This window comes from Lutjanus erythropterus, chromosome 23, assembly GCF_056507025.1.
Source record: "Lutjanus erythropterus isolate fLutEry1 chromosome 23, fLutEry1.hap2, whole genome shotgun sequence".
NCBI classification, from domain to species: domain Eukaryota; kingdom Metazoa; phylum Chordata; class Actinopteri; order Lutjaniformes; family Lutjanidae; genus Lutjanus; species Lutjanus erythropterus.
This window is the reverse complement of record NC_139339.1, coordinates 28910577-28937065: the sequence shown is the minus strand read 5'-3', so window position 1 is coordinate 28937065 and position 26489 is coordinate 28910577. Positions and strand designations below refer to the sequence as shown.

At 38.9% G+C, this 26489-nt stretch overlaps 1 protein-coding gene across 1 annotated transcript; it reads left to right on the top strand.

Annotated features, from left to right (window-relative positions):
- The first annotated feature begins 1894 nt into the window (after positions 1-1894).
- Positions 1895-19615, top strand: LOC146306354 (uncharacterized). The gene is made up of 9 exons (XM_084711779.1): positions 1895-2003; positions 2121-2224; positions 2318-2590; positions 2752-2845; positions 2986-3053; positions 3210-3428; positions 3704-3841; positions 5095-5203; positions 19464-19615. Exons 1-9 carry the CDS (start codon positions 1895-1897, stop codon positions 19613-19615), a joined length of 1266 nt encoding a protein of 421 aa, XP_084567905.1.
- The last annotated feature ends 6874 nt before the right edge of the window (positions 19616-26489 follow it).

Sequence of the window (26489 nt, the reverse complement as noted above, 5' to 3'; positions counted from 1 at the left end):
TTTTTTGCATTTTCACAAATAGAATAAAGGTTTCACAAATCAGAGACTGTGTTTTTATGAATGTATAGACCCTGTAGAATAATTCAGTCCAGATTTGAGGAGTCTAAGTGTAGCGGTTGTAGACCTGGACCTGGTCTAATGTGGTCTAGATGAGAAAAAAGCAGTGAAATGCACCTTTTTTGCATTTTCACAAATAGAATAAAGGTTTCACAAATCAGAGACTGTGTATTTATGAATGTATAGACCCTGTAGAACAATTCAGTCCAGATTTGAGGAGTCTAAGTGTAGCGGTTGTAGACCTGGACCTGGTCTAACGTGGTCTAGATGAGAAAAAAGCAGTGAAATGCACCTTTTTTGCATTTTCACAAATAGAATAAAGTTTTCACAAATCAGAGACTGTGTTTTTATGAATGTATAGACCCTGTAGAATAATTCAGTCCAGATTTGAGGAGTCTAAGTGTAGCGGTTGTAGACCTGGACCTGGTCTAACGTGGTCTAGATGAGAAAAAAGCAGTGAAATGCACCTTTTTTGCATTTTCACAAATAGAATAAAGTTTTCACAAATCAGAGACTGTGTTTTCATGAATGTATAGACCCTGTAGAATAATTCAGTCCAGATTTGAGGAGTCTAAGTGTAGCGGTTGTAGACCTGGACCTGGTCTAATGTGGTCTAGATGAGAAAAAAGCAGTGAAATGCACCTTTTTTGCATTTTCACAAATAGAATAAAGGTTTCACAAATCAGAGACTGTGTTTTTATGAATGTGTAGACCCTGTAGAACAATTCAGTCCAGATTTGAGGAGTCTAAGTGTAGCGGTTGTAGACCTGGACCTGGTCTAATGTGGTCTAGATGAGAAAAAAGCAGTGAAATGCACCTTTTTTGCATTTTCACAAATAGAATAAAGGTTTCACAAATCAGAGACTGTGTTTTTATGAATGTATAGACCCTGTAGAATAATTCAGTCCAGATTTGAGGAGTCTAAGTGTAGCGGTTGTAGACCTGGACCTGGTCTAATGTGGTCTAGATGAGAAAAAAGCAGTGAAATGCACCTTTTTTGCGTTTTCACAAATAGAATAAAGGTTTCACAAATCAGAGACTGTGTTTTTATGAATGTATAGACCCTGTAGAACAATTCAGTCCAGATTTGAGGAGTATAAGTCTTGTGGTTTTATTTCAGGAACAGGTCTAATGTGATGTAGGTCAGAAAAAGACATAGAAATACATCATTTACATTTTACTGTGAGTTACACATATTAGAGAGTAGATCTACAATTAAAATAAATAAAATCCTTGTTTTTAGATTAATTAAATACCGTTGTAATCTAGGGTTGATTCTCTTTTCATCGTCCTACAATGTTTGATGCTCTCAGTTCATGAATTAGGAAAACGACTGAATGCCGCCATCTACAGGCGTTATGACACTTTTAAGGTGGACCGGAAAATTCCAATCAGAAGCTGTGAATCGGATGCCAACTTCAGCCTCGTAAATATTTGTGTAACAGTGTCGGTTGTTCACTGTGTGAGATTATTTTGTTTAGTTACATTAAAACAAGCATTTCAGATTCTACTTTTAAAACAGACATTCCCTTCTTGTCATGTATCTTTAAATGTGTGTCTTACCTGTAGTGGAATATTTTTATACTGTGCTACTATTAGTTTGCTTAAAGGGATAGTTTGAATGTTTTTAAAGCATGATTATATGAGGTATTTATGCAGAGTCAGTGTAAATGGCAGTCAGCACATCCTCTAGAGTCAGTAGTAATTAAAGGATCTGAATACTTCCATTGCTGTTTTCTTAATATAGGTGTATTTAAAAAATGTAAATGTACACAAACTGTGGGCTGAGAATGTCTTGTCAGTTCACCATTAATCTGTTGTGTTTATATACTTTCAGATGCCAAGGGACAAGTCCTTCCGCTGTTCTCAGGCAGCTAGGAGGAGAATGGCGGAGCGCCGTACTGTGGTCCTCGGACCTCAGCGGGCTTGCACCGACTCCTGTGCACGTATGTTGCCAAGTGATTTCTCAAATGTTTTCCTTGTATGTGTAAGGTGTATATTGTCACATGATTGTAAAGTATTTTTGCATTTTTGTTTTTAATTGCAATTTGTCTCATAAATAGCTTGCGGTACTGGTTACCGCCACAAAGTGTTGCAGTGGCCAATTTCTTCCCTGACTGGACGCAGTCACAAATTGGTCATTCCAGCCGAGGCACCAGACAAGAAGGTAATATTACTTTAGAATTTAAAAACAAATTTCTTGATTTGAGGAATTGCAAAACATTTTAATTGTAAAAAAAAATATTTTTTCTCGTTTCAGTTCGTTCTTGTTGTGGGAGCCTCCCATCTACGAGCCATCGTAGATGGATTTGTGACAATGCCAGGGGGACGCGTCTCCTTTGGCTTTATGTCCACCCCGGGGGCCTGTGCTGCTGAGTTGAGGACTGAGTTGCTTCATGCTGCTGTCGCTCGGACACCCGACGCACTCTGCGTGATGGCCCCCAGCAACGACCTGACAGCGAGCAGGACCGTCGACGAGGCAGGAGCGTCCTTCCGCAAGCTCCTCTTGAGCACGTGCAGTCGCTGGCCAAACGTATATCTTTTTTTTATTTTATTTTTTTTAGTGGTAGTAGATAATATTTAGTACTATAAGCAAGTTGGTTATATTAGGTGTACTAAAATAATATATATTTTTGATTATGACATTCTGAGAAGAAAATGCAGTTTTGTAATAACAGCTATTATTTTGTGTAGGTCTTTGTCCAGGACTTCACGCCTCGTCTTAACGTTGACTTGGTTCTGCAAGACCTTATGCGCCAAGAGTTTCGCAGAGTGGCAGCCAGCATGGGTAAGTTTAAAAAGTTTGTAGCTCCAGTGCAGTTACTTGTATAACAGGTAATATCTTCTTAGTCAAACTGAATGAATAAATATTGTAATCGTTATAGTCACTGTTTTCTTTAGCTGCTTCAATGCTCTCCACCCCCACAGGGATCAAGTACTACCCCACCGCTGAGCACTTCCCCCTTGACCGCCTAGACTTGTGGAGCAGAGATGGTGTAAGTGGAATATGTAATTATGAAATGTCAAATAGAGAAGTTTCATTTATGCTTCTTTGAATTTGATATGTCAGGTTTAGTGCATTGCAGATTCATATTGACTGTAAAATTTCTTTTCTGTGAATGATTTTTTTTTTTTTAATTGTTTATTTGCAGGTCCACCTCAGCGATGATGGTGGCATGCAGATCTTGGCCCAGCTGCTGTGGGTTTTGGCCTATCAGCAGCTTGAAAAACCATCACCCGAACCCAAGGTTCCTCACAAACCACCGCCTCCTGTGAGAACCTTTGCTCCCAAGGTGGTCGTGAAGGGAGAGATTGTTGTGCCACGTCCGTCAAATCCTTTTGAATGGACGCTTGTTGGCAAGAACCGGAAGGTAGGACTTTAGACACTGTTATTATGTTTGTGACTTTTTGGGAAAAAAAAGTTTCCTTAAGCAGTTTAATGTAGTAATGATCAAAGGGTACTCAAAATACAAACTATATTTGTCATTACAGAGAAACCATCCCGAGGACATCCCGCAGTCCTCTGATGCACACAAACACAGGATGGTTCACCAGCAGGTTTGTCATGTTTTTATTATGCTGTGTCTGGTCTGCTTTTTACCAAGACAAATTTTCAGCAATGGTCTTTGTGCATTTTTTTTTACAGGTGGTGTTGAAGGAGTGCTTCATCCCACTGAATCCCATCCGGTTCAGCAGTGCCATTTTGGATGCGATGGATCAAGCTGTTCCATCGCATCTGCCTACCCCTGTGTGCGCCTCAACGCCCGTTCCACATGGCAAGCACGTAATTTGTATGCAAATTATGTGTTGAGGCCTTTTTTACAAAATGTTTCTTTAGCTCTGACCAGGCCTGAGAGGGTTACAATTAAAAAAAGTATTCCTAAACAGTAACTACTTACCTGCTGGAACCTAATTCAAGTATAACAATATTAAAGTAATGAACTTGATTACTTTTTGTTACTTTTGGATTACCATAATATAAAGTGTGATGCAATTGTGTAGCCAAATGTTTTACGTTCATTGTTAGTTTTATTAGTTTGTCCAGCTATTTGTTCCTTTGCAATTGAGTGATAGATTTAAAGGCTAAAAATAAGTTCTTTTCCACATTGTGAAACACTTTAATTACTAGAGGACATGATAATGAATTGACTGGAACATTAGCTGGTTTCAGTGAGACTTAAGTACTGTGTGTAATTGTGTGTGCACTGAGCATGGTGGTATATCGTCTTTTATTTTCATGTTGTAATCCTGCTACAAAGAAAATCATTATTTCTACTAAATGTAACTTTAAACAGACTGTCTTTTTATTTCTAACTGTAATGGATTAGTTACCTTTTTTGTATCTAGATGATGTAATCCTAATCCAAGTAATCCATTACTTCCCAAGCCTGGTCCTGACAAACAATAAATTAACCACAGTGACGACTGCTTATATTGTACAAAAGGACCTATGCCTCAAATATGTCTTCAAGAAGTTTTTTGTTTGTCTTACATTACGCGCCAAATGTGGAACGAGGACGGATAGCTGTTGCCTCAAGGAGGAGGCCTGCTAGGCAGCAGGTTGGTCATTTATTTCATTGTAATATTTGACTAATTTGTAATTATTTGGGCAGTGTGGGTAGATGACAGCAATGAAATTTTTACATGTTTGTAGTATTTATTCAATGATTAAAATACATGCTTCCCCCCCAGGTCGCACCGAGGCTTCAGCGACCAGTCCTAAACGCGAGGCTGTAGCGGTGGAGGTTTGTATAAATTGTCTAATTTCTGACTGGAGCATGCAAACCAATTGCAATATACAGTATAGTTAAAAACAAGACTTAAGTATTTTCTGTCATTAATAGGTCCTTTTGATTGGTAGCCTGTAGGTTGCATCCAATATACAGATTGAAATAAAATCAAACTTAATTTCATTTTTATGCAGTGTATATCTGTGTTAATAAAAGTAACTAAGTACGAACAAACAGTATAATACACACAAAAGCAATAATTGTGTATCAGTATGTAAATTACTAATTTATTTATTTTTTTTTCTAGCTGGAGGCAGCATCGAGCGTTGTGGAGGTGTCTTCATCCCAGGTGACACCTACCAGCCCTGTCCCGGTTGCCGTGCCCGTCCCCCCTGCCCGTCCCGTCCCCCGTGCTGGTGCTGCCTCACTAGCCCGAACTGCGATGGAGGAGGTTGATGCACTTACTGGGAATGATGTTTTGTTTGAATGGAGTTAGCAAAGCTATGTTATGGTCATTATAAATGTGGTATAAACTTAAATTTAAAAACAACATTTCAATGTAATTCATGCAAATTAATAAAGAGGTTTAGTTGGTAGATAAATGAATTAATTTAGCCAAGTAATGGTAAATTTGAAATGCACATGACCCATGATTGCATTTCAAAATTTATACTCCAATTTTGTCTATGTATGTTAACTGAAGTTGGTTGCTCAATTTGTCTTTTCCCTTTAATGTAAAAGCTCTCTAAATTTATAATGTGCAATTCATTCATTGTTTTTTTTGTGTTTTTTTTTTTAATGTGGAGACGACCGTGGGTGCTGCGGAGGTGGCTACTGGACCTTCATCTGCCAGTCCTGTGCCAGTGGCTGTGATGAAGGAGGTTGTGTTGGAGGCGCCCTTCGTCTTACATTTTGTTTGTATGAAAAGTGTCAATAAAGTATTAATTGATTGACTGATATTAAAGGTGCCAGAGGAGAGCCTTCAAATGCAGCGCACGTGTCAAAGGTAAGTCTGACGCTAACCCCCTTTCTTGCAGGTGTTCAGAAACGTTGCCGTCATCCATTGTTGCAGGGACTGATGTCAGAGTGGCACCATTGACTCGCAATGTGAACAGGTTGATAGCATGTAGTGTTGTGGCTGCCATTAAACATGTGATCGCTCCTGTGTGTACATGGCGAGCATCAGATGTTGATGAGATAGGTGCAGAGGGTAGGAAGTTGGCCGCGTTCGTAACTCAGGAAAACAGGAAAATCGATGCTAAACAAAAGCAGTTATGTAAGTTGATTGAGCAGCACAGTGTTTTTGGCAGGAACTGGAATGTGGCTATTGGTCCGCCAGGTTATAGGGATTTTGAGCTACCGGAAGAGGAGACTGTCATGTATGATAGTTTGCAGGAGCACTTGTTGAGGAATGGGATGTGTCTGTTGGACCTCAGTGGTGCAGTTAGTGTTATTATTCATCACCACAATTATTTTGTGGTGGTTGATTGTGGCACATGTGACAGGTCTGGCTTTGCGTCCAAAATTGGCACGGCTGTGGTTGTTTTCAACACATGCCTTCCTGACCTGATGCTTCACATCAGGGATCTAAAAACGTCTTTAGATGCACAGTGGTATGCGGTTTGTAGTATTTCTGTCAAGGCATGTCAAGTTGATCCTGACATGAGTAGTGCTGCAGTCAGTGATAGTGATGTTGTCAAAGTTGCAGCTCAGGTTGAGGGTAGCAGTTCTGTTAGGGTTAAAAATGGTGTCAGAGGATCATTCCATCAGGGGGATCTTCTGTTTAAATATGCAGGGCTGCAGTGTATGGCAGTAGGTTTGGCAAGTGTAGCCAAACATTCAGTTGATAGTGTGTTTACATGGCAGACGAAGGATCTGGACACGGTTGTATTTTTAGGTGATCAGCTGTACACGTCCTTGCGAGATAACGACATGATTAGCGGGTCGTCCAAACTGTTATGTGTTCCTGATTTGCCTGAGCAGTCAGTGATCGATGGACAGAAGTTTAAGTTTGAATACGGTGATTTTGTATCCGGTGATGTTAATGTGGTCGATGGAGACCTCATACAGGCTGGTGTACACACATCTCTACGCAGTGGATTAGAAAAGATGTTTGCCAAATATGACACATGTTTTCTAACAGTGTGTAGTAGCACGTGTGTCATCATTTGTCAAAACGGGCAGTATGCAGTTGTGGACTCTCATACGCGTAGTGCTGAAGGGATGGCAGATGCAAATGGAAAAAGTGTTGTTGTGTATTTTAGTTGTGTTAATGAGCTGTATAATTACATTTGTAATTTGGCCGCGTCGCTTAGTGGAAGGGAAACGCCTTCTGTCCTTTGTAAAGATACAAAGACTGATGTTAGTCATTTGTCTTCAGGTTCAGTAGTCAGCAAGAGTGTGCAGGGTTGTAGTTCATCTCAACAGTCAGAGTGTAAAGGTCAGACAGGTGTGAAGCGTAAGATTTCTTTGGGTACGTCCACATCAAAGAAGGTAAAAAAGAGTGATGTTAATTCAGTTAATTCAGATGTAGTATTTGTCAGTGAGGTACAGAAGAAACAGTTTCAGTTTAACCTTCTGCGCAGTCACGTTGCACAGGCTCTGTGCACACAGTTAAATGTTAAGTCAGAAAAAGTTGACTTAGGTTGTACAAATGTTGGTTTGTTAGGGGCTCCATGTAGGACGGAGAAATGAGTTGGTGATGGAAACTGTTTCTTTAGAGCAGTCAGTCAAGCTGTGTCTGGTACACAGGATTAATCATAGAGTGATTAGACGTGCTGTGGTTAAACGGTTGAGAAGTAATGATGTGGCATATAAGGGTAGGCTTGGAAGTGAGTATTCTTCAATGGGAGACTATCTCAGGAAGTCAAGAATGGGTTCTGGTGGCAGCTGGGCCACAGAACTGGAGATTTATGCAGCAGCAGATTGTTTAGGACTTAATATATATACATATTTTCAGGATCGCTGGCTTGAGTATAGGTGCCAGAATAGACTGTTGTCAGATCAGGGAATTTATTTAGAAAATTGCAATGGTAACCATTATGAGACTGTTGCTTGTGTTCAGCAGCCTAAAATGCAAACTTGTTATGGTTATTGCAAAGTGTTTTGTTCCAGTAGTTATAATCTAAGGCGGCAACTTAAAGTAAAAGGTTGTGCTGTTGGTGTACAGAGTTCTTGTCCAAGTTCTGTAGTTGAAATTCAAGATGATTTTGTTGGACAACAGCAGGACAAAGGCACCTTCAAGTTTAATCCTTTGTGTACTGAAGCAGCAAAAATACTATGTAGTAAGTGTGATATAGACTTTGAAAAACAGGATGTACAAGAGCCAACTGTGTCTGGGTATTTAGGTATTGTTTGTAAAAGCAACAAAGTTGTGGAGGATGGTAATAGTTTTTTTAGAGCAGTGAGCCAGGTAATCAGTGGGTCCCAGAAAAAGCATCGTAAGGTAAGACTGACTGTTGTTAAATATATGAAGAACCACATGACCTTTGTAGGGAAAGGTTATGCTTCAATGTCAGATTATATTGAGAAATCGCAGATGGAGAGAGTAGGGCACTCTGTAACAGAACTTGAAATTCAGGCTGCAGCTAATGCTTTTGGAGTGGATATATTTGTGAACAGTGGTGAGGGATGGAAGGGGTATTGTTGTAGCAGTAAATTGTTGTGTAGTGAAGGAATATATTTAAAAGTGAATAGTAGTCATTTTGAGCCTGTAGTTTGTGTTCAGCATTCTGATAAGCAGTTTTGCTTTGATTTGTGCAAAGTACGTGATATGTCAGAAACACAGTACATGCGTAGAAGGAGTTCTGTAGTGCAGCCACAGAATACTGCAGGTATATGTACTTCAAAGAGCAAATATTGTTATTCTAATTATTTGAAAAGGAAATGGAACTTGAACTATTATAAAAATATGGTACGTCAGCAGAAACTTAAGAAAATTAGTATAGAGAAATATCAGAGAAATTTGTTGCATAGGCAGAAAGTGAAAGCGCAGAGTAAAGAAAAATATCAGGGAAATTTGTTGCATAGGCAGAAAGTGAAAGCGCAGAGTAAAGAAAAATATCAGGGAAATTTGTTGCATAGGCAGAAAGTGAAAGCGCAGAGTAAAGAAAAATATCAGGGAAATTTGTTGCATAGACAGAAAGTGAAAGCGCAGAATAAAGAAAAATATCAAGTAAATTTGTTGCATAGACAGAACGTGAAAGCGCAGAATAAAGAAAAATATCAGGTAAATTTGTTGCATAGACAGAAAGTGAAGGCACAGAGTAAAGAAAAATATCAGTCAAATTTGTTGCATAGACAGAAACTTCTTGAAATCAGTAAAAGTAAATATTGGTTAAATGCGTTACACAGGCAGAATGTAAAGTGTAAGAGTACAAAAAAGTATCATGGAAATCTTGAGCATAGGAAGCGCGTTAAAGCAGGAAACAAATTGAAGAGGCTACAAATGAAAAAAAAAGGCAGAGCAGTTTGATTTTGTTATTGAGCAGTTTTTAGAAAAAGTAAAGGAAGGGCCGGAATTTGTGTGTTGTGTCTGTCATAGATTGTTGTTTAGGCATCAGGTTTTACACTGTAAAATAAGTGATTATTGTAAAAATAAGGCCATGGCTTCAGTAGCAGATAGATGTATAACTGAAGATTATTTACACAAATGTAGTAAGGACTGCGTAATGCCGTGCCCGTGATTGAATACATCTAGATGTCAGTTGTGGATTTGCTACACATGTAATTGCAAGATTAATAAAGGTGAAGTGCCACCTGAATGTGCATGAAATAGCTTGGGTGTTGATCCTGTACCACCAGAGTTGTCTTGTTTGAATAGCTTAGAACAACATTTGATTGCACTACACATTCCTTTTATGAAAATGTTGGCATTGCCTAAAGGTAGGCAGAATGGTGTTCATGGGCCTGTAACGTGTGTTCCTGCAAACATTGAGCAAACAAGCAATTTGCTGCCCCGTTCAAATATGGAGGGATCTCTGTTGCCTGTAAAACTGAAGCGGAAACTAACATATAAAGGGCATTATGAGTATCAGTTTGTGGATAGCATGCATGTAAGGAAAGCATTGCAGTATTTGAAACAGAACAATGTGCATTATAGAGATGTAGAATTTAATGAAGAATGGATCAATGAGTTTTGTAGGGAACTTGATGATGATGTAGGAAAGGAGAACAATGTAGAAAATGGTGAACTCTGTGCAGATGCTGGTGAAGATGAGCTTTTACATGATAGGCAGCAGCATTGTATGTTCCAGGATACGTGTCTTATGCCAGTTGATATTGGTCAAGAAGTACTGGATCAGCATTTTGATGGCATATTGAATGTGGCTCCAGCAGAAGGGAATAGCCCAGTGAAACTCCTTTCAGATCAGAATAATGAAGCAAGATCTTGTCCTGTGTTCTTTCCAACAGGATGTGATACTTTTCATGACAGCAGACAGTATCGGTTGACATTGTCGCGTTATTTTAATAACAGGATATTACATGCTGACGGTAGATTTGGACAAAATGTTGAGTATATCTTTTTTGCTCAGTACATGTCTGAGGTTGAACAGGTCGTGTCAAATGTATCAATTGCGTTACGGAAAGGAAAGGGAGGTTGTTCACCTCAAAAAGTTGGTGATGATCTGTTAAATAGTGAAGAGTCTTTGAAGAAATTGTTGGAGTTTGATGATGGATTCCGTTTTCTCAAACCTATAAGAGGTACTCCAGCTTTTTGGCAGGGAGCACAGCGTCATTTGTTAGCTTGCGTTCGTCAGCTTGGCATTCCCACTTGGTTTTGTTCCTTTTCGTCGGCAGATATGCGGTGGGAAAATCTTATTAATAGTATTTTGAAACAGGAAGGGAGAACGCAGACAGTGGACGACTTGGAGTGGGCAGATAGGTGTGATTTGTTGCGTCGTAATCCTGTTACTGCAGCAAGAATGTTTGACTATCGATGGCATATTTTTGTGAGGGAAGTCCTTATGTCTCCCTCACATCCAATTGGCAAAATAAAAGATTACTTTTATCGTGTAGAATTCCAACAACGTGGCTCTCCTCATATTCATTGTTTGATTTGGGTCCACGATGCCCCACAAATTGATAGAGATTCGGATGAAGCGGTAATTGAGTTTATTGACAAATATGTGATTTGTGAATTGCCATCAGATGATGACACATTATTGGAGATTGTGTCATCCGTGCAACAACATTCCAAGCGGCATTCAAAAACTTGTAAAAAGAAAAAGACTGTTTGTTGATTCAATTTTCCCAGGCCAGTGTCAGCTTGAACATTTTATATGTCGCAGTGAAAGTGAGGACGATGGTGACAAATCATGTAAGTGTTCAGTAGAGAAGGCAGAGGTGTCAGAATCATGCGCGTGTAAAAAGGAAGAGCAGAAAAAGAGGAGGATGAAAAAAGAGCTAGCAAGTGGCATTTTGACTGCCATTAAGAATGCTCTTGCAGATGAAACAGTTAGCTATGACGGTACAGAACATTTGTTTAAAAGTTTAGGTATTAATCAGGAAATCTTTGAGAAAGCATATGAACGTTTTGCTAGGAAGACGGAAGTTGTGTTGAAAAGGCAGGCAAACGAAGTTTGGATTAATCAGTATAGTAAACTGCTGTTGAAGTGCTGGAATGCCAATATGGATATCCAGTATGTAGTTGATGCTTATGCTTGTGTAGTGTATATTATTTCTTACATATCGAAAGCTGAGAAGGAAATGGGACTGTTGTTAGGTAATGCACAGAGAGAGGCTTCTAAAGAGGGAAATGTTAGTGCGAAAGATGCCATGAAAAGGCTAGGAAGTGTGTATTTGCACAATAGAGACGTTTGTGCGCAAGAGGCGGTTTTTCGACTGACGAATATGCATTTAAAGGAGTGTTCCAGGAAAGTTGTGTTTGTGCCGACGGGTGACCATGTAGTGAAGATGAGTTTGCCATTAAGTGTTTTGAGACAAAAGGCGTCATCCCAGACACTCACCACAGAGGACATGTGGATGACTAGTTTAGTTGACCGTTACAAGAATAGGCCAAATGATTCGGTTTTTAATGATATGTGTTTGGCAACATTTGCGTCAGAGTATCGTGTTTTGGGAAAAAATGAGAAGTCCAGTAATAAGATTAAGTTGAAAAATAATTTAGGATTTGTAATGAAAAGAACACGAACTCAGCCTGCAGTAGTTAGGTATGCACGTTTTTCTGTAACAAAGAACCCTGAGTTGTTTCATCAAAGTAGTTTGCAGTTGTTCTTTCCGTATCGTGCAGATGTGCAGCTAAAACCTCCAAGGTTTGAATCTTATGAACAGTTTTATGAGAATGGTCAGGTGAGACTTAGTGATGGCTCTGTATATTTGGTTAGGTCAGTTGTTGAGAACAATAGGAACAAGTTTGAAATAGATGCAGAGAAGTTGGATAATATTCAAAATTCAATAGATAGTAATGGTGTAATGGAAGACGCTTGGTGTGAGTTGTGCCCAGAGCAGGAGCGGGAACGTTTAGAGTGTGTGGAAGAGTTAAAAGAGGCAGAACAGTTAGTGGAGGAGCACCCAGACAACAATCCAGATTTAGCTGCTAGTAGTGAACAAGTTGCACATTTAGAAAAGAACAGTAACATCATGTGTAGAAGTGACAGTTTGGCGTTGATTAGATCACTAAATGATGTACAGATGTCTGTTTTTTATCAGATTAGACAGTGGTGTTTAGAAAAGGTAATGGGGGAAAATCCAGACCCGTTACATGTTTTTATTACAGGTGGTACAGGGACAGGAAAGAGCCATTTGATAAGAGCTGTTCAGTATGAGGCAGTTAGGTTGTTGTCAACAGTTTGTCGTCATCCTGATGATATTTGTGTGTTGTTAACTGCTCCTACAGGGATTGCTGCATACAATTTGCATGCAACAACAATTCATAATGCATTTAGTATTGGTAAAGATATTCGCTTACCTTACACACCTTTGGGTGAGGAAAAGCTGAATTCTTTACGTGCTAAATACAGTAATCTCCAAATTTTAATCATTGATGAAATATCTATGGTTGACCACAATCTGCTGGCATATGTTCACGGTAGATTAAGACAGATTAAACAGACAGGTGATTTTTCCCCATTTGGGAATGTTAATGTAATTGCCGTGGGAGATTTTTATCAGTTGCCTCCGGTCAGAGGGAAACCCCTGTATGTTGACAATGTAGGCGTTAATTTGTGGTCTTGTCTGTTTAGTGTTGTGGAATTAAAAGAAACAGTTAGACAAAAAGATAAGGTGTTTGCAGAGTTGTTGAACAGGATTCGAACACGTCCAAAGGGGACCCCAATGCATGATATTGAAACAGTGTGAAAGTGGTGACGTCAGCTCAGCTTTACATATATTTCCCACAAACAGACAAGTAAATGAGCACAACGATGAGCAGTTGTTTAAGACGTGTCCTGAGTACATCCAGGTAGATGCTCAGGATTTTGTAAATAATAAAAAATCAGGTAAACTTCAGCTAATCAAAGGGCATCATGCCAAAGCACCGAACACCTGTTTGTCGGAGCAGTTGTTGGGGAAGGATGCGCGTGTAATGTTATGTAAAAACATAGATGTGAAGGATGGTCTGGTTAATGGCGTTTGTGGTACTGTCACGCATATAGTTATGTCAGAGCGTAGTAAATTTCCCCTCAAAGTGTATGTCAAGTTTGATGACGAACATGTTGGTGCACAGAGGAGGAAACGGTGTGCAAGTGTTTCAGTTGATTTAGCAGGATCTACAGGTATTGAACCAGAAGAGGAAAAGGCCACAATGAAAGGTGGACTGCGACAGCAATTTCCCTTTAAACTAGATTGGGCTCTAACGGTTCATAAAGTGCAGGGACTTACTGTAGATGAGGCTGTAGTTTCTTTGAAGAGAATTTTTGCAGCTGGTCAGGCGTATGTTGCTTTAAGTCGCGTTAGAAGTTTGTCAGGTTTGATTATTCAGGATTTTGATGAAAAGGTGTTATATTGCAAAGACAGTATCAAGGATGCAATTGAAAATATGCCTCCCTTCTTGGTCCAAAATATTGCAAGGCACAACATCAACACACATACCTTTAATGTGTTTTTGATGAATGTGCAAAATTTAAGTCGACATGTAACAGATTTGGTGGCTTGTACACAGCATTTGCAGCTTAACTGTATTGCTGTTACAGAAACGTGGCTGCCTGAAGTGCCCTCATTGGAAAATGTAAACATTAATGATTATAGTTTTCATAGTCAGCCACGGAGTTTATCGTACAGTAGTAATAACCCCAAATTGATTGAAATTCAAAGCCAACAACATGGTGGGGTTGGCATGTATAGTGCAGACAATTTGGCATGTAATGTTATCCAGCCACCAAATGTAAATATAGAATGTTTAATTATCAACTATGTCAGATATAACGTATTAATAGCTGTAATTTATAGACCACCATCTTATCCCATGTCTTGGTTTAAACAAAATTTAGGTAAGTTACTTGATTGGCTAAATCCACTAAGTAATACCATAGCTATCATGGGAGATTTCAATGATAATTTATTAAAATCTTCAACAATCTGCAGATTTCTAACAGAAAAGGGGTTTGATCAATATATCAAACAACCCACAACAGAGAAGGGCACATTAATTGATCATGTGTATGTAAAAACAACACATTATGATGTAGAGGCAATGGTGTTCCCGACGTATTTCAGTGACCATGAAGGGATTCTTTGTTCTTTTGCATCCAGGACTTGTAATGATGAGGGAGAATGTACGGCAGAATACAGCAGACAATAGTTAATTTTTTTTTACTGAACAGATCAAGTTGAGGTTTTTGTGGTGCTAGTTGGTGTTTTCATGCTATGTAAGAGAGTAAACCATTATGAAATGTAGGTATATATTTATTCATTTGCTCATGGGTTGAGTATATCCAGCTTGCCTATTGTGTACATTTGTAATGAAATAGTGGGGTCAAGGAATAGGGATAGTGTTTTGTTTACTTGTATCAGAGTGGAGATGACGGGTGTTTTATTGATCATGTCAATAGATGAAACTATGACATGTCGTTTTTACTTTATTTATTACTTAAATTATTTATTTGACGATGGATCAACCGTGTCCAGATCGCCTAGTGTGTATTTATGTATAGTGCATAGAGTCGTGGAATAGGTATACTGTTTTGAGTACTTCACTCATTGGACAAGGACAGAGTGCGTGCAGGTTGTTGTCAGTTGTGGTCAGTGTAGAATGAATGGTACACTTTACATCAGTCCCATTGTATGCATGTGATGTGTTTTCTGTGATACTTGTATCATGCTGTCTGTTTTCATAGCTATCATACATGTGTTCCCTTCAACTTCATGTAGCCATGTTCTTGCATGTGTGTTCCACAGAGGGGAAATAGGTTTCTTTTCCTGCATTACAACAGCATTTATAAGTAGAATTTAAAAAAAAAATTGACAAACATTTATGTCATGTGGAGTGTAATGATTGACATTTAGCAAACTAAATGAAGCACAATTGTGCCATAATATGAAATGCTGTCACTTGTATGTTGCAATGCAGGTTTAGCTTCTATTTCAACAAACATTTATGATGTTATAGTATATGTTTGCTCTGTCATTGTCTGTTTGTGTGTTCAATACAAAAAAAACAAAACAACAACAAAAAAAAAAATGTTATAGTGTATGTTTGTTCTGTCATTGTCTGTTTGTGTGTTCAATACAAAAAACAAAAACAACAAAAAAAATTTTATAGTGTATGTTTGCTCTATGTCGTTGTCTGTTTGACAAGGTTTCGTTTCCTGTGTTACAACAGCATGTTTAACAGAAAGATGTTTGGGGAACATTTAGCTCATAAATACTACCAATTGAAAACTACACTAATCATATAATTATCCACATTTGGTGACAAAAAAGTACAATTATTGCAGAATATGAATTCTGCTACTCACATGCTGTTGCTTACGCAGGTTTTGCTTTACCTTCTATGTAGTGTCAAAAAGCAAAAGGCACTGGTAATGGTACTCCTGGTTTTACTGGGATGGGGTTCAATTCCCTGCGGTGCCTTGCTTACTATTTTGACATGTACATGAAAGTCCTTTAATATGTTTTTGATGACTGTTTTGATAAGGTTTCTATGGAGGTGATTAGTGTTTAGTTGATCATGTCAGGAGATGTAGCCATAATGAAATGTAGTTTTAACTGTATTTATTAAACTTGATGTATTTTATTTATTTGGGGTGGGAATATGCATATTGTCTAGCATATATAATTATATATAACACACAGTGTTGGTTTCTTCTATTACTGGACAAGGGCAGAATGCATGGAGGTTATGAGGTTGATAGTATTGGGGTTGTGTTGATAGTAGAATGAGTGGTACAGTTTTGGTCAGTCTCATATACATGTTGTGATGTGTTTTCTGTAATAGTATCTGTCAGTCCCTTTTCATAATAATATTATATACATGTTTTCCGTACAAGTTCTTGTAGCTATGTTCTTGCGTGTGTGTTCTACACAGGGGATATTATGTTTCTTTTCCTGCATTACAACAGCATATAAAATGTGACAAACATTTATGTAATGTGTAGCATAATGATTCCCATGCAGTGAACTAAATTATGCACATTTGTGCTATAATATGAAATGCTGTCACTCATATGCTGTTACATTGCAGGTTTAGCTTCAATTTTCCTAAACATTTGTTATACTGTATATTTGCTCTATGTTATTATATGTTCTTTACTCTCTCTCTCTCTCCATATGTATATATACATACACATATATAAAATATAAAAACATGGTTTCCTTTCCTGTGTTACAACAGCATGTTCAACTGTAACATGTATGGAGAAACATTTAGCTTATGTATATAGCGCTAACTGGAAGCTGCACAATGTATACCATTACCTACATTTGGTGAGGGAAAAAGTACAGATATTGCATGAAATTCTGCTACACATGCTGTTGCTAACGCAGGTTTTGCTTTACTTTCCATGTAGTGTCAAAAAGCAAAAGGCACTGGTAATGGTACTCCTGGTGTAGCTGGGATGGGGTTCGATACCCTGCGGTGCCTTGCTGATTATTTTGAGATGTACATGAAGGCCCCCATGATTTTCATTAAACGGATTTCAATAATTGTATTCCGTTAGTGGTATCTGATCAAATATGTGAACTGTAAAATGTTTAAGGTAGTATGACTAAAATAAAAAGGTATTTCAAGTCAGAAAAAATTGAAATTTAATGTTAATGCCATTGTTCAGTAGATTGCACTGCAAAACAAATAAATTATGCATTATGTGGTGTATATTGAATATAGACCACTCTATTGAGATTGAAGGTGAATCAAATGTTTGTCACAAATAAGCCACCTCTTGTTACCAGTAGGTGTCACTCTGTGAGTGAAATGAATTCACTCTCATGAAATCTGTAGAAATTTGTTAAAATACAAAACCTCAGAATTGCTAAAATTGCTGATTTATTTTAAAGGACCAGCTTCCTGTTGTTTTTGAGTTATAACAGGATTTTTAGCACACTTGGGCATGATACCTTTGCATACCGATTTTTGTAGATGTAGGTGAAAGGGATGCAGGTGCTGCATCTCTTTTCACTTACATTGTTGAAATGTTGCCAGGGGGTGCTATCGAGCCACATTGCCACACTGATTTAATATTGCCCTGTACACGTGTTCAAGCCTGGACTGTTATTGATCATGTGAAGTTTAAGGTAAATTCAACAGTGTACACTGATGGCAAAGCAACCTTATGTTTATTGCCATGCTCTTAAAGGGGACATATTATGCAAAATGCACTTTTTCAAGGTTTTCCAGTGAAAATATGTGTCCCCGGCCTGCCTTCAGACTCCCCTGATATGAGAACAATCCTCTCTCTCCCTCTCTTGCTTGCTCCACCTTTCAGTGAATGTAGGCCAAAACGCTCCGTTTAGATTTGTGCCCGGCTATGACGTCATAGCCGGGCAAGTGCCTCCCCTGAGCCGGAGACACTCCCTGTGCTGCCTGTCTGTGCCGCCCACTGAAAACCTACGAGTCCGCCTCCCGCTCGCCATCGTTTTCTCCGGGAACGCTACACAGGCAAACTGAGATGTTGAAGGCACTAGGAAAGCACAACAAGTCCTCTGTTGTTGGCTGCAGGAACGAGCACAAATGTCTGCATTTACTCCCGTCATCTGACCCACAGAAGACCCAGTGGATTAATTTATTAATTTTATTTTTAAGTAAAATGTCCTCACAACACCGGTAAAGTGTTGCGTGTGTGTACGGGTGCTAACCATTTTACTTCAGACTGCTTCTTCATCGACGGTCGGTACAAAGCAGGATTTACTTCAAAACTGAAGCTCAAGGATGGATCAGTACCGACTGTGACATAACTGCAGACATGGCAGCGGTAAGTTTTATCATCTTTATGCTGCTTTACTGTGTATTTAGCCGCTCATCCTGCCGTTAGCATCGCGGCTAATATGTGTAGCATCTACTGTGTGCTCACGCGCTGGAGTATAATATTGAGGGAGAGTCAAGATAATCTGAACGTTAAGCCTCATATGAAGCCAGTTAACTAAACAGAATAGTAAATTGGATGCTGGTGACTGTTTTTCATGTCAGTTTTTGTGTGACTTCATGCTGCTGGGTTTGTGTTATTGGCTCTGTTGTTATGGACGCCTCCTCTCTCCTCTGCCTGCTGTGTAACTTAGATTAGCATCAAGCTGCTAACTGTCTCATAGCTGAAATGTGTAGCGACCTACTGCAAAATCAAGCCGAGAAACTTGAATTCAGACTAAATCAGGCGTTGTGATTAGCGCAGGTATGCAGTTGTGTTTATCTGTGCTTAGAATGTAAGAACCAAAATAATCAGAAAATAAGTTTAATTTCTCCAGTTCAACAGCTTCCTCACCAACATCACCCCCTCATCTATTCAGTGTTTACGGTGCTTCAACACTGATGCGCTAAAGGACAACAGTACGGTAACAGTAGTCCTGCATTACATTACAAACAACACAGATGGGGTGCAGGACATGCAGGAGGGGGAGAGGGACACGTCCATAATGACAACTGTTTTGCTTTGATATCAATACAATTCATAAAATCATGTGACTACTCACTTTTTACTCACAAAAACGGCATAGTAACAATGACCAAGTCACACTCATCAGCTGTTATTATAAATATATTAGGCAATAGCAGTGTATGATTGCATATATTGTCTCAGTGGCACTTGACTCTTGGTGTTTCCATTTCTTGGAATGCTGTGCAGGTAAATGAAAGTGTGGTTACATTTAATTTGTAAAAAATATTTACTGTTGTTCATTATTTACATCTTTGATTTTCTCTGTACTGCTGTACTTTCAGACTCTGCCTGGTTGTCATGTATCAGTGAACCTGCTGACAAACCACACATCACATCTGGTGGACACCAACTCTTCAAAGTGCACTTCCCAAAGACCATGAGAGGAGCCTGTAGAACAAAACCAGTGAAGACTGAGCCCATGTTTTGTAAGTGTTACATTATTTTATTTGTAACTAAAATTAAGTCATGTACATGTTGTATTTACTGTATCACTGTAACAGTTGTTGTAAAGGTTTCAACAAAAAAAAAGAAATAAAATAGAAAATTAATAACTTATATATATATACACACATAAACATAATGCACTGACTTTTTTGAAGTTTAAACAAAATCTTTCTGTAATATTGCACAGGATATGTGGCCAACTTAATGGACCCCATCTTTGAGAAAGTGTTTCCGGACCTGGTGCCAGACAGGGATGAAGATTTAGAGGACCTGAGTCCACAGTATGAGGAGCCAGACAAGGAGAAGGTCATCGCCAGCTGTGTGTCCTGGTTCAACTGAGAGGAGGTCTGAATCCAACATAGAGGCCCTGGGCGTCAGGAAACGTGGTGCGAATCCTAAGAACCAGACAGGCTTTGACAAGGAGTGACGAGGAAACCTATAGGCTGATACCTGTAACGAATGAAACATATGGAAAAGATGTCCAGTTAACAGTTTAGCCTCAAAAACATCAATCTTTGATGTGTCAAAGTTTTTTTTTTTTTTCAAATGGATTCAGTGAATCTTTCTGTTTACTGTCATGGATGATAGGTACATCATTTGACATGTTATACGATGTGATATATGCGATTCAATAAATGCCTCACAGTATGTATAAAACGTGTGTCTTGTGAAGTCATGTTTAATATGAACAGTATCTGTTTATTTTGGGGTGTGTTTCTCCATTCATGGTGTTTAGTGAACACTGTAATGTTATGCCAACTTAAGTAATGTAAAGCAAACTGTAAAAAATCTGATCTTATCTTCATAAATACAACTAACAATATTGTGAAAATCTTTTCTGTCAGTGTCATGAAATAAACCCTGACAGGATGATGCAGGACCCTGACACAAAACAGAGGGTCTTACTTCATTCTGAAGAGGTTTATTTTACAATACTGACCTGCTCACTGTACATTATCCTGCTCAATATACAATGACTTATCACAATCAGATATACTTTATTGATCCCAGGAGGGAAATTGGTAGTGTTACAGTTAAACTCATTCAAGGAAGACTGGAATATAAGTATATACATATATTTCTACAAATATAAGCATATAGAATATAGAAATTAAGATAAAAATATTCTGTAGAGATAAAGCTTTTAAGAAATAAAAATAAAATATTAGTTAACATGTGCATTGTGAATTAAACTATATACAACAGTAGAAAAAAACCTAAGACGTGTAAGAATATGTAAACATATGCATTTGTATGTAAGTGATGTACAACAATATATACAGCAGTGGTACACATACTAGTGTAAAACAGTATGCTGAAGATAGGGACAAGTGTTATAGGATACATGTATTATAATAAGAGCATTGGTTGATTTAAATGCTCATATAAATAAATTCATCCAGAGTCTATTCTAAGATTTGTTGTGAGCATATCCACAAAATTTAGAAAAATGTAAATATTTCAACAAAATATTAGGCCTATGAAATTCAAACCTGAAAGACATTAGACAAGCTGTGATGGATGAGCAGGAAGCTTTGGCAAATTTCAAATACATAATATAGGAACAGGTAAATTGTTGCACATTATGTGGAGATGGAGCACAGTGTAATTTACAAACCACTGCACACAGACTTGACGTCTGAAAACTGATGATAAAATGATAATAAATTATACAGACGGACTGAAATTTTTTATATATACTAAAACAAGTTCAGTATTATGATAAAAAAAAATGTGGCTACATAAAGGACTATTTTGATAGTCATCTCTGCAGAGAATATTGGAAAACAAAGATAATTATTGTCAGCAATCGTCAAAATATGTCAGTAATTGGGACACCTGTAACACTTGTAGAGGTCCTTTGTCCACAGAGTATTAACGTGTCTCACCGGAGACATGACGGTTAACTATATTCACAAATTATAATGTCACTTATTCGCCAAAATTACAGTTAGCATTAGCTACCGAGCTAGTTACATTTTAACGTTGTACCAACACACACATCGACTAACTGTAAAGTATCAAGACACACAAAGTTGTAGACTTACCATTCAGACACGTCCGGCAACATCCGCAGTGTTTGAATTTCTGCAGGAGCCTCCTCTGGATCAAAATTAGATGTTTAAAATCTACCGCGTCTGACAACAGCCATGTCCGTCATGGTGTTCAGCGTAAACATAGCAGGCAGGACCGGCTGATTCAAGCCACGCCCACCACCAGAGAGGGGCGCGACTAGTCACAGCTCATTTGCATTTAAAGCTACAGGCACAGAAACAGCTCGTTTTGAGAGAGGCTGAAATAGAGGGGTATAAAGACACGCTGATCTGCATGATCCGAGTGGTGTTTTATGAAACAAACTTCGAAAGCATGTTTTGAGGACCTCTGAGACCTATAAAGACTTACCAGAAAGGGGCATAATATGAGACCTTTAAGGCTTTTCTGACAACATTTGAGTTGTATATGGTTAAGCTGTTAGGATGAATAAGTCAAAGTCAAAAACATTTTGTTAACTGTTACTGATAGGTGGCACTATGACTAACACAGAATACTGTCATGTAGATGTGTTCAAGCCTGGAGTCTTAAAAAATTGTGTAAGAAGTGGAGTTGCTTGGACAAGACATACTGGAGTTACAGCAACTGTCAGTTTTATGTCGAAACATCAATGTGAACCATGGCATAAGGGCAACAGTGTGTAAGAAAACATCATGAACTTCACTCTACAGCACTGCTAATGCATTAAGTCTTTTCTAACCTTTTGAGGTGGATATTGTCAGCCTGTCAGGAGGACCATGTCAAGGTCTAAAATTCATTTTTCTAAAATGTCATTTCCTGTTGCCAGCAGGTGGCACTATCACTATGACTGAATATTGTCATGTAGAGGTGTTCAGGGCGGGACTATTATCTAATGTGAAGTTTAGACCAGGTCAGACCAGTTACACTCAAGTTATAGCAATTTCGTTTTTCATGGAGAGACATCAAAAGTCGATGACACGCTATGGCCACACCATGTGATGCTGACCAAATCTTTTAATAAGACGGTATACACCATTTTTCACGTCAATCAGAACATTTCTGTAAGAGGAGTTTGTTAAAATTCGACACGTGGAAAACACCAAAAATGTCTGCCAAATTCAAAATGGCCGACTTCCTGTTGGGTTTAGCCTATGGCTGCAAGAGACTTTTTTGTGTGTCTGGGTATGTTCTACCTGTGTACCAATTTCCGTGCATGTCGGTGAAATGAGCTGTTGGGGCTGCTGTTTAAGGGGCGTGGCCTAGCCATTTTGGACCTCCCACCACCGAGACCCCTAAAATACTAAATTTTTCGCCGGGACTGATGCGACCGCCAAATTTGATGAGTTTTTGAATATGATGAAGCCCCCAAATAAGTGATTAAGTTTTGAAATAATAAGAATAATCCTTACAGTTCCTTACAGTTTCAATAGGGTCCTCGCACCATTCGGTGCTCGGGCCCTAATAAGAGGCCAAAGACTTCATGTCACTGATGATGAGCCTTGTTGATGTCTGAGTCGAGTCATGACTAAATTGTAAGTTGGTGTAGTCTACCTCCCAAGATGTAGGTGAACATCAGGATTAGGACTAGCTTTGTGGACAAAGACACCATTTATCCTCGTACACTGCATTTCTCTTTGTTGCTGCAAAGACACGTACAGTGTTGACACTGGTGGACGAGTGTTCCACATGTTCAGCAGGAACCAGCGGCTGATGGCTGCCGTTTGAGTCGTCACCTGTTGATGGTGTGGCCACAGGAGAAGTGGAAATCTGTGGTTTGGTAAAGGGATAGAATTGACACACACCCCTACCACAAACAGCATGGAGACACAATTAATTTAAGCCCCATTAATCAGTTTTGCATAGTAGGATGTTGGATGTCTAGTGAATAAGATTTTTGTAAGATGAATGCATACTTTAAGGACCAAACATCACAAGAAGAAAAATCATTATTTACAGACATCTGTTGCATGTCCTTCTACATTGTAAATAAGAAGATGGATAACCACTTATCATACCTATTTGCGCCAAGGCCAGTCCGATTCACAATTGTAGGTAACCTCTTCCCCTGGCACAATGTCTCTGATTGCAAAGAGACAGAGGTGCGGCACCCCGTCCACTTGAATTGGCCGCATTTTGCAGTTTGGGGTTTTGTGCTCATCATTAACTAGTCTCCCAAGTGACTGGTCCACCAGAGATGCATCAACACTATTTAGGAAACAATGGCATTAATGCACAAAAAAAACATTCCCTATTTCCTGATGTAGTGTTGAATAGTGTCATTCTAAATTAAGTATCAAAAATACCAACATGTCAAAATACCTATGGATTGACTGTGATATTTTTAATGTGCTTAAGGTATCAACTGTCCAGCTGTAATAATTAGTAATATGTACTACTGGACCAAGTGTTGGTAGTGGCAGATACTCAATGTTAAATTACTTAGATCATGATCAGGGACAGACAACCCTAACTAGGACTTTCTAAACATCAATGAACTCTAATTACAAACTGCAGCTACAAAAATGGCATATTCAGCCTTACTTACCACCAAGATTTCCCTTTCCATTGAAAATCAAAGAGATATGTTGCTTAAGTCTCACTGTAGGTCTCGATGACAGGAGGATTGTCTGGAGTAAGAAGTTTCCCTCTGTACTCTAGTACAAATTCTCCTTTGCAGAAAGGTATTGAGGCAAAAACGCCTCGCCCTTTATAGGTAAATAAAAAACAAGTAGGCTATGTTAATGATATGCTTGTATCAACCAGGCCAGTAGAATCCATCTCTTACACTAAAGTTCATATTTAAGCAAAACTAATACATGTAGGAAAAGAATACAAGGCAGATAAAGACTGACCTTTGTAAGAGTTCACAAACACCTGTGTAAGACCGGCCTTGTCAGTTTTAAGTCTTATGTGCTTTTCTGCATCATGTTGTGGTGTCATCCGCACCCTCCTTCTGGAAGGATTCTTTAAACTGCAGTCGCCATCAGCCATCATTATCTGTTCACAAAATGTTCAGAAACAGTTTTATGTGTCACATTGACCACCCAATTAATGTGATATTCCAACAATTACTACTACTACTACTATCTAATTTTATTGATGGGCTACATCAAACTCAGAATCATGGACAAACTAACTTTAACTATTCAAATGGGAAACATACGGTACATAGTTGTCAAGATTTGCACAGTATTAGTACTAGGATCTAAACATTCAAATGTTTAAAACATGCATAACAAATCCATAAAATGCCCCCATACTGCTCATCTCAAGTAAACCAAGTGCTTGAGCTTTGCTGACTTGTATAATCAGAACAGACATGTCCCACATCCTGACAGCAGCTGGAATATATTGTCCCGTTCTATTTAATAGGAGACTGAAAATTCCACGACTTTCTGTTCTGATGATACAAGTCAGCGATCCTGAAATGTGTGTTTCTCTTCTATAATACACATTCTACATCTCGGAGGCCACATCTTTACACATACCTTTCAAATGGGGCAAAGCTCCACGAGAGAAGCAGATCCGTGGAGCTGTGCGCCACAGACGTACACGTAAAACAAGCGCGTCACACCGAATACGCGCTGCTACGGCATCGCTTTGGGTTGTGAGCGTGCATAACATGTGTCTACATTTAAAGTAATGGGTTCGTACGTGCAAAAGATGCTACATCTCCAGGCGTGGAGAACCCTGTAAACCCGCGGACATTTTTTACCGCAACACTTGCGGCAACACTTAAAGAGTAGCGTAATTCCGCAGGAAAACCGCAGGCCTGGCAACCATGAGGATGCTACACATTTGAAGAAATTCAGCTAACTCTAGCTAGCAAGGCAGAGGGCTAATTAAGCTATCCAGATGAGGAATAATTAATGTTTTTGGCTGGCAAATATTATGTATAACTCGTTAAATTTCATGTGATTACGTTCAACAAAGGTGCTACTGGTCTACAGTCACTTAAGCCAAACATAACGTAGTTAGTTACCTGTCATTGTGGTGTTGACTCTGACTGCTGCAGCGGTGAAACCGCGAGATGACGCGTGCCGCACCGTTTGGATCAAACCAAGTATGAGCGGCGGCGAGGGGTGATTCTGAGATGCTATAGCCTATATGATAGTAGTAGAAGATATATCGACTTATCGAAATATTATTTATCCTAATTATTAAAAACACGTTAGTTAAAAACCTGTCGTTGTGGTGTTGACTCTGTCCACACTGCTGCAGTGGTGAAACCAGGAGACTCGGCTTGCTGCACCGTTTGGATCAAACCAAGTATGGGCGGGGGGGGTGAGGTATGCTGTAGGCAACATACCAGTAGTAGAAGATATATTGACTTGAAATCTTATTTGTCACAACTGTTTATTAAATAACAGAGGGTAACGCAAAAAGACAGCCCACATTTTTAAGTGCACCTCTGATTCACTTTCCATGTATGATCCATGGACTTCCGGGACAGTTTCTGTACAGTGTAACTCCCTGTCACTGACCATGTATTTTCCGGAGATTTACAGTATAACTTACGGTCACTTACCATATATGGTAATACCAGGACTAGTCCTGTGTAATTTCCCAAAACTTAACCTTTACTTTCCTTATATGAATCAGTAAGTATATGAATTAATTGCGATAAAAACAAATGCTTCTGCTTCACTCACATTTCAGTGATTTATTATGTTAATGTTTAATTGTATGATTTTGAATGAGAATAAGAAATAGGTCTGAAAATTGGCTCATAACAGGCAGGCTGGAGTCTACCTCTCTCAAGTGCACATCTGGAAGTCTGGAACAATACAGTAATGTAATCTTTGTAATGTGTGTGACTAAAGGAAGGGATGGCTTTGAGAGTACCACAGGGGCCACTGCTGGGGGTGCCATCTCTGTCAACATGGGAATCAAACATACAAGCTTAAGGTCAAGACAGAGCTAATCATATAGACACATGATCATCTTTCTCAGCACAACTGAACTCAGCATGAGAGGTGATGAATTTTTGTGATGAGTAAAGTAGGGATGTAACAATATCAAAATCTCATGATAAGACCTCAATAACAAGTTCCCTGTACAATATTTATTGCGGTATTGCAAGGCATATCACCTCCTAGCACAATGTAAGCTGGACTAATAACTCTTTTCCCGCGGTTGGTTCAGGGTGATGCCATCCAGAGTAGCAATCTGATTGGAGAATGTGTCCCTGAGATGCTTA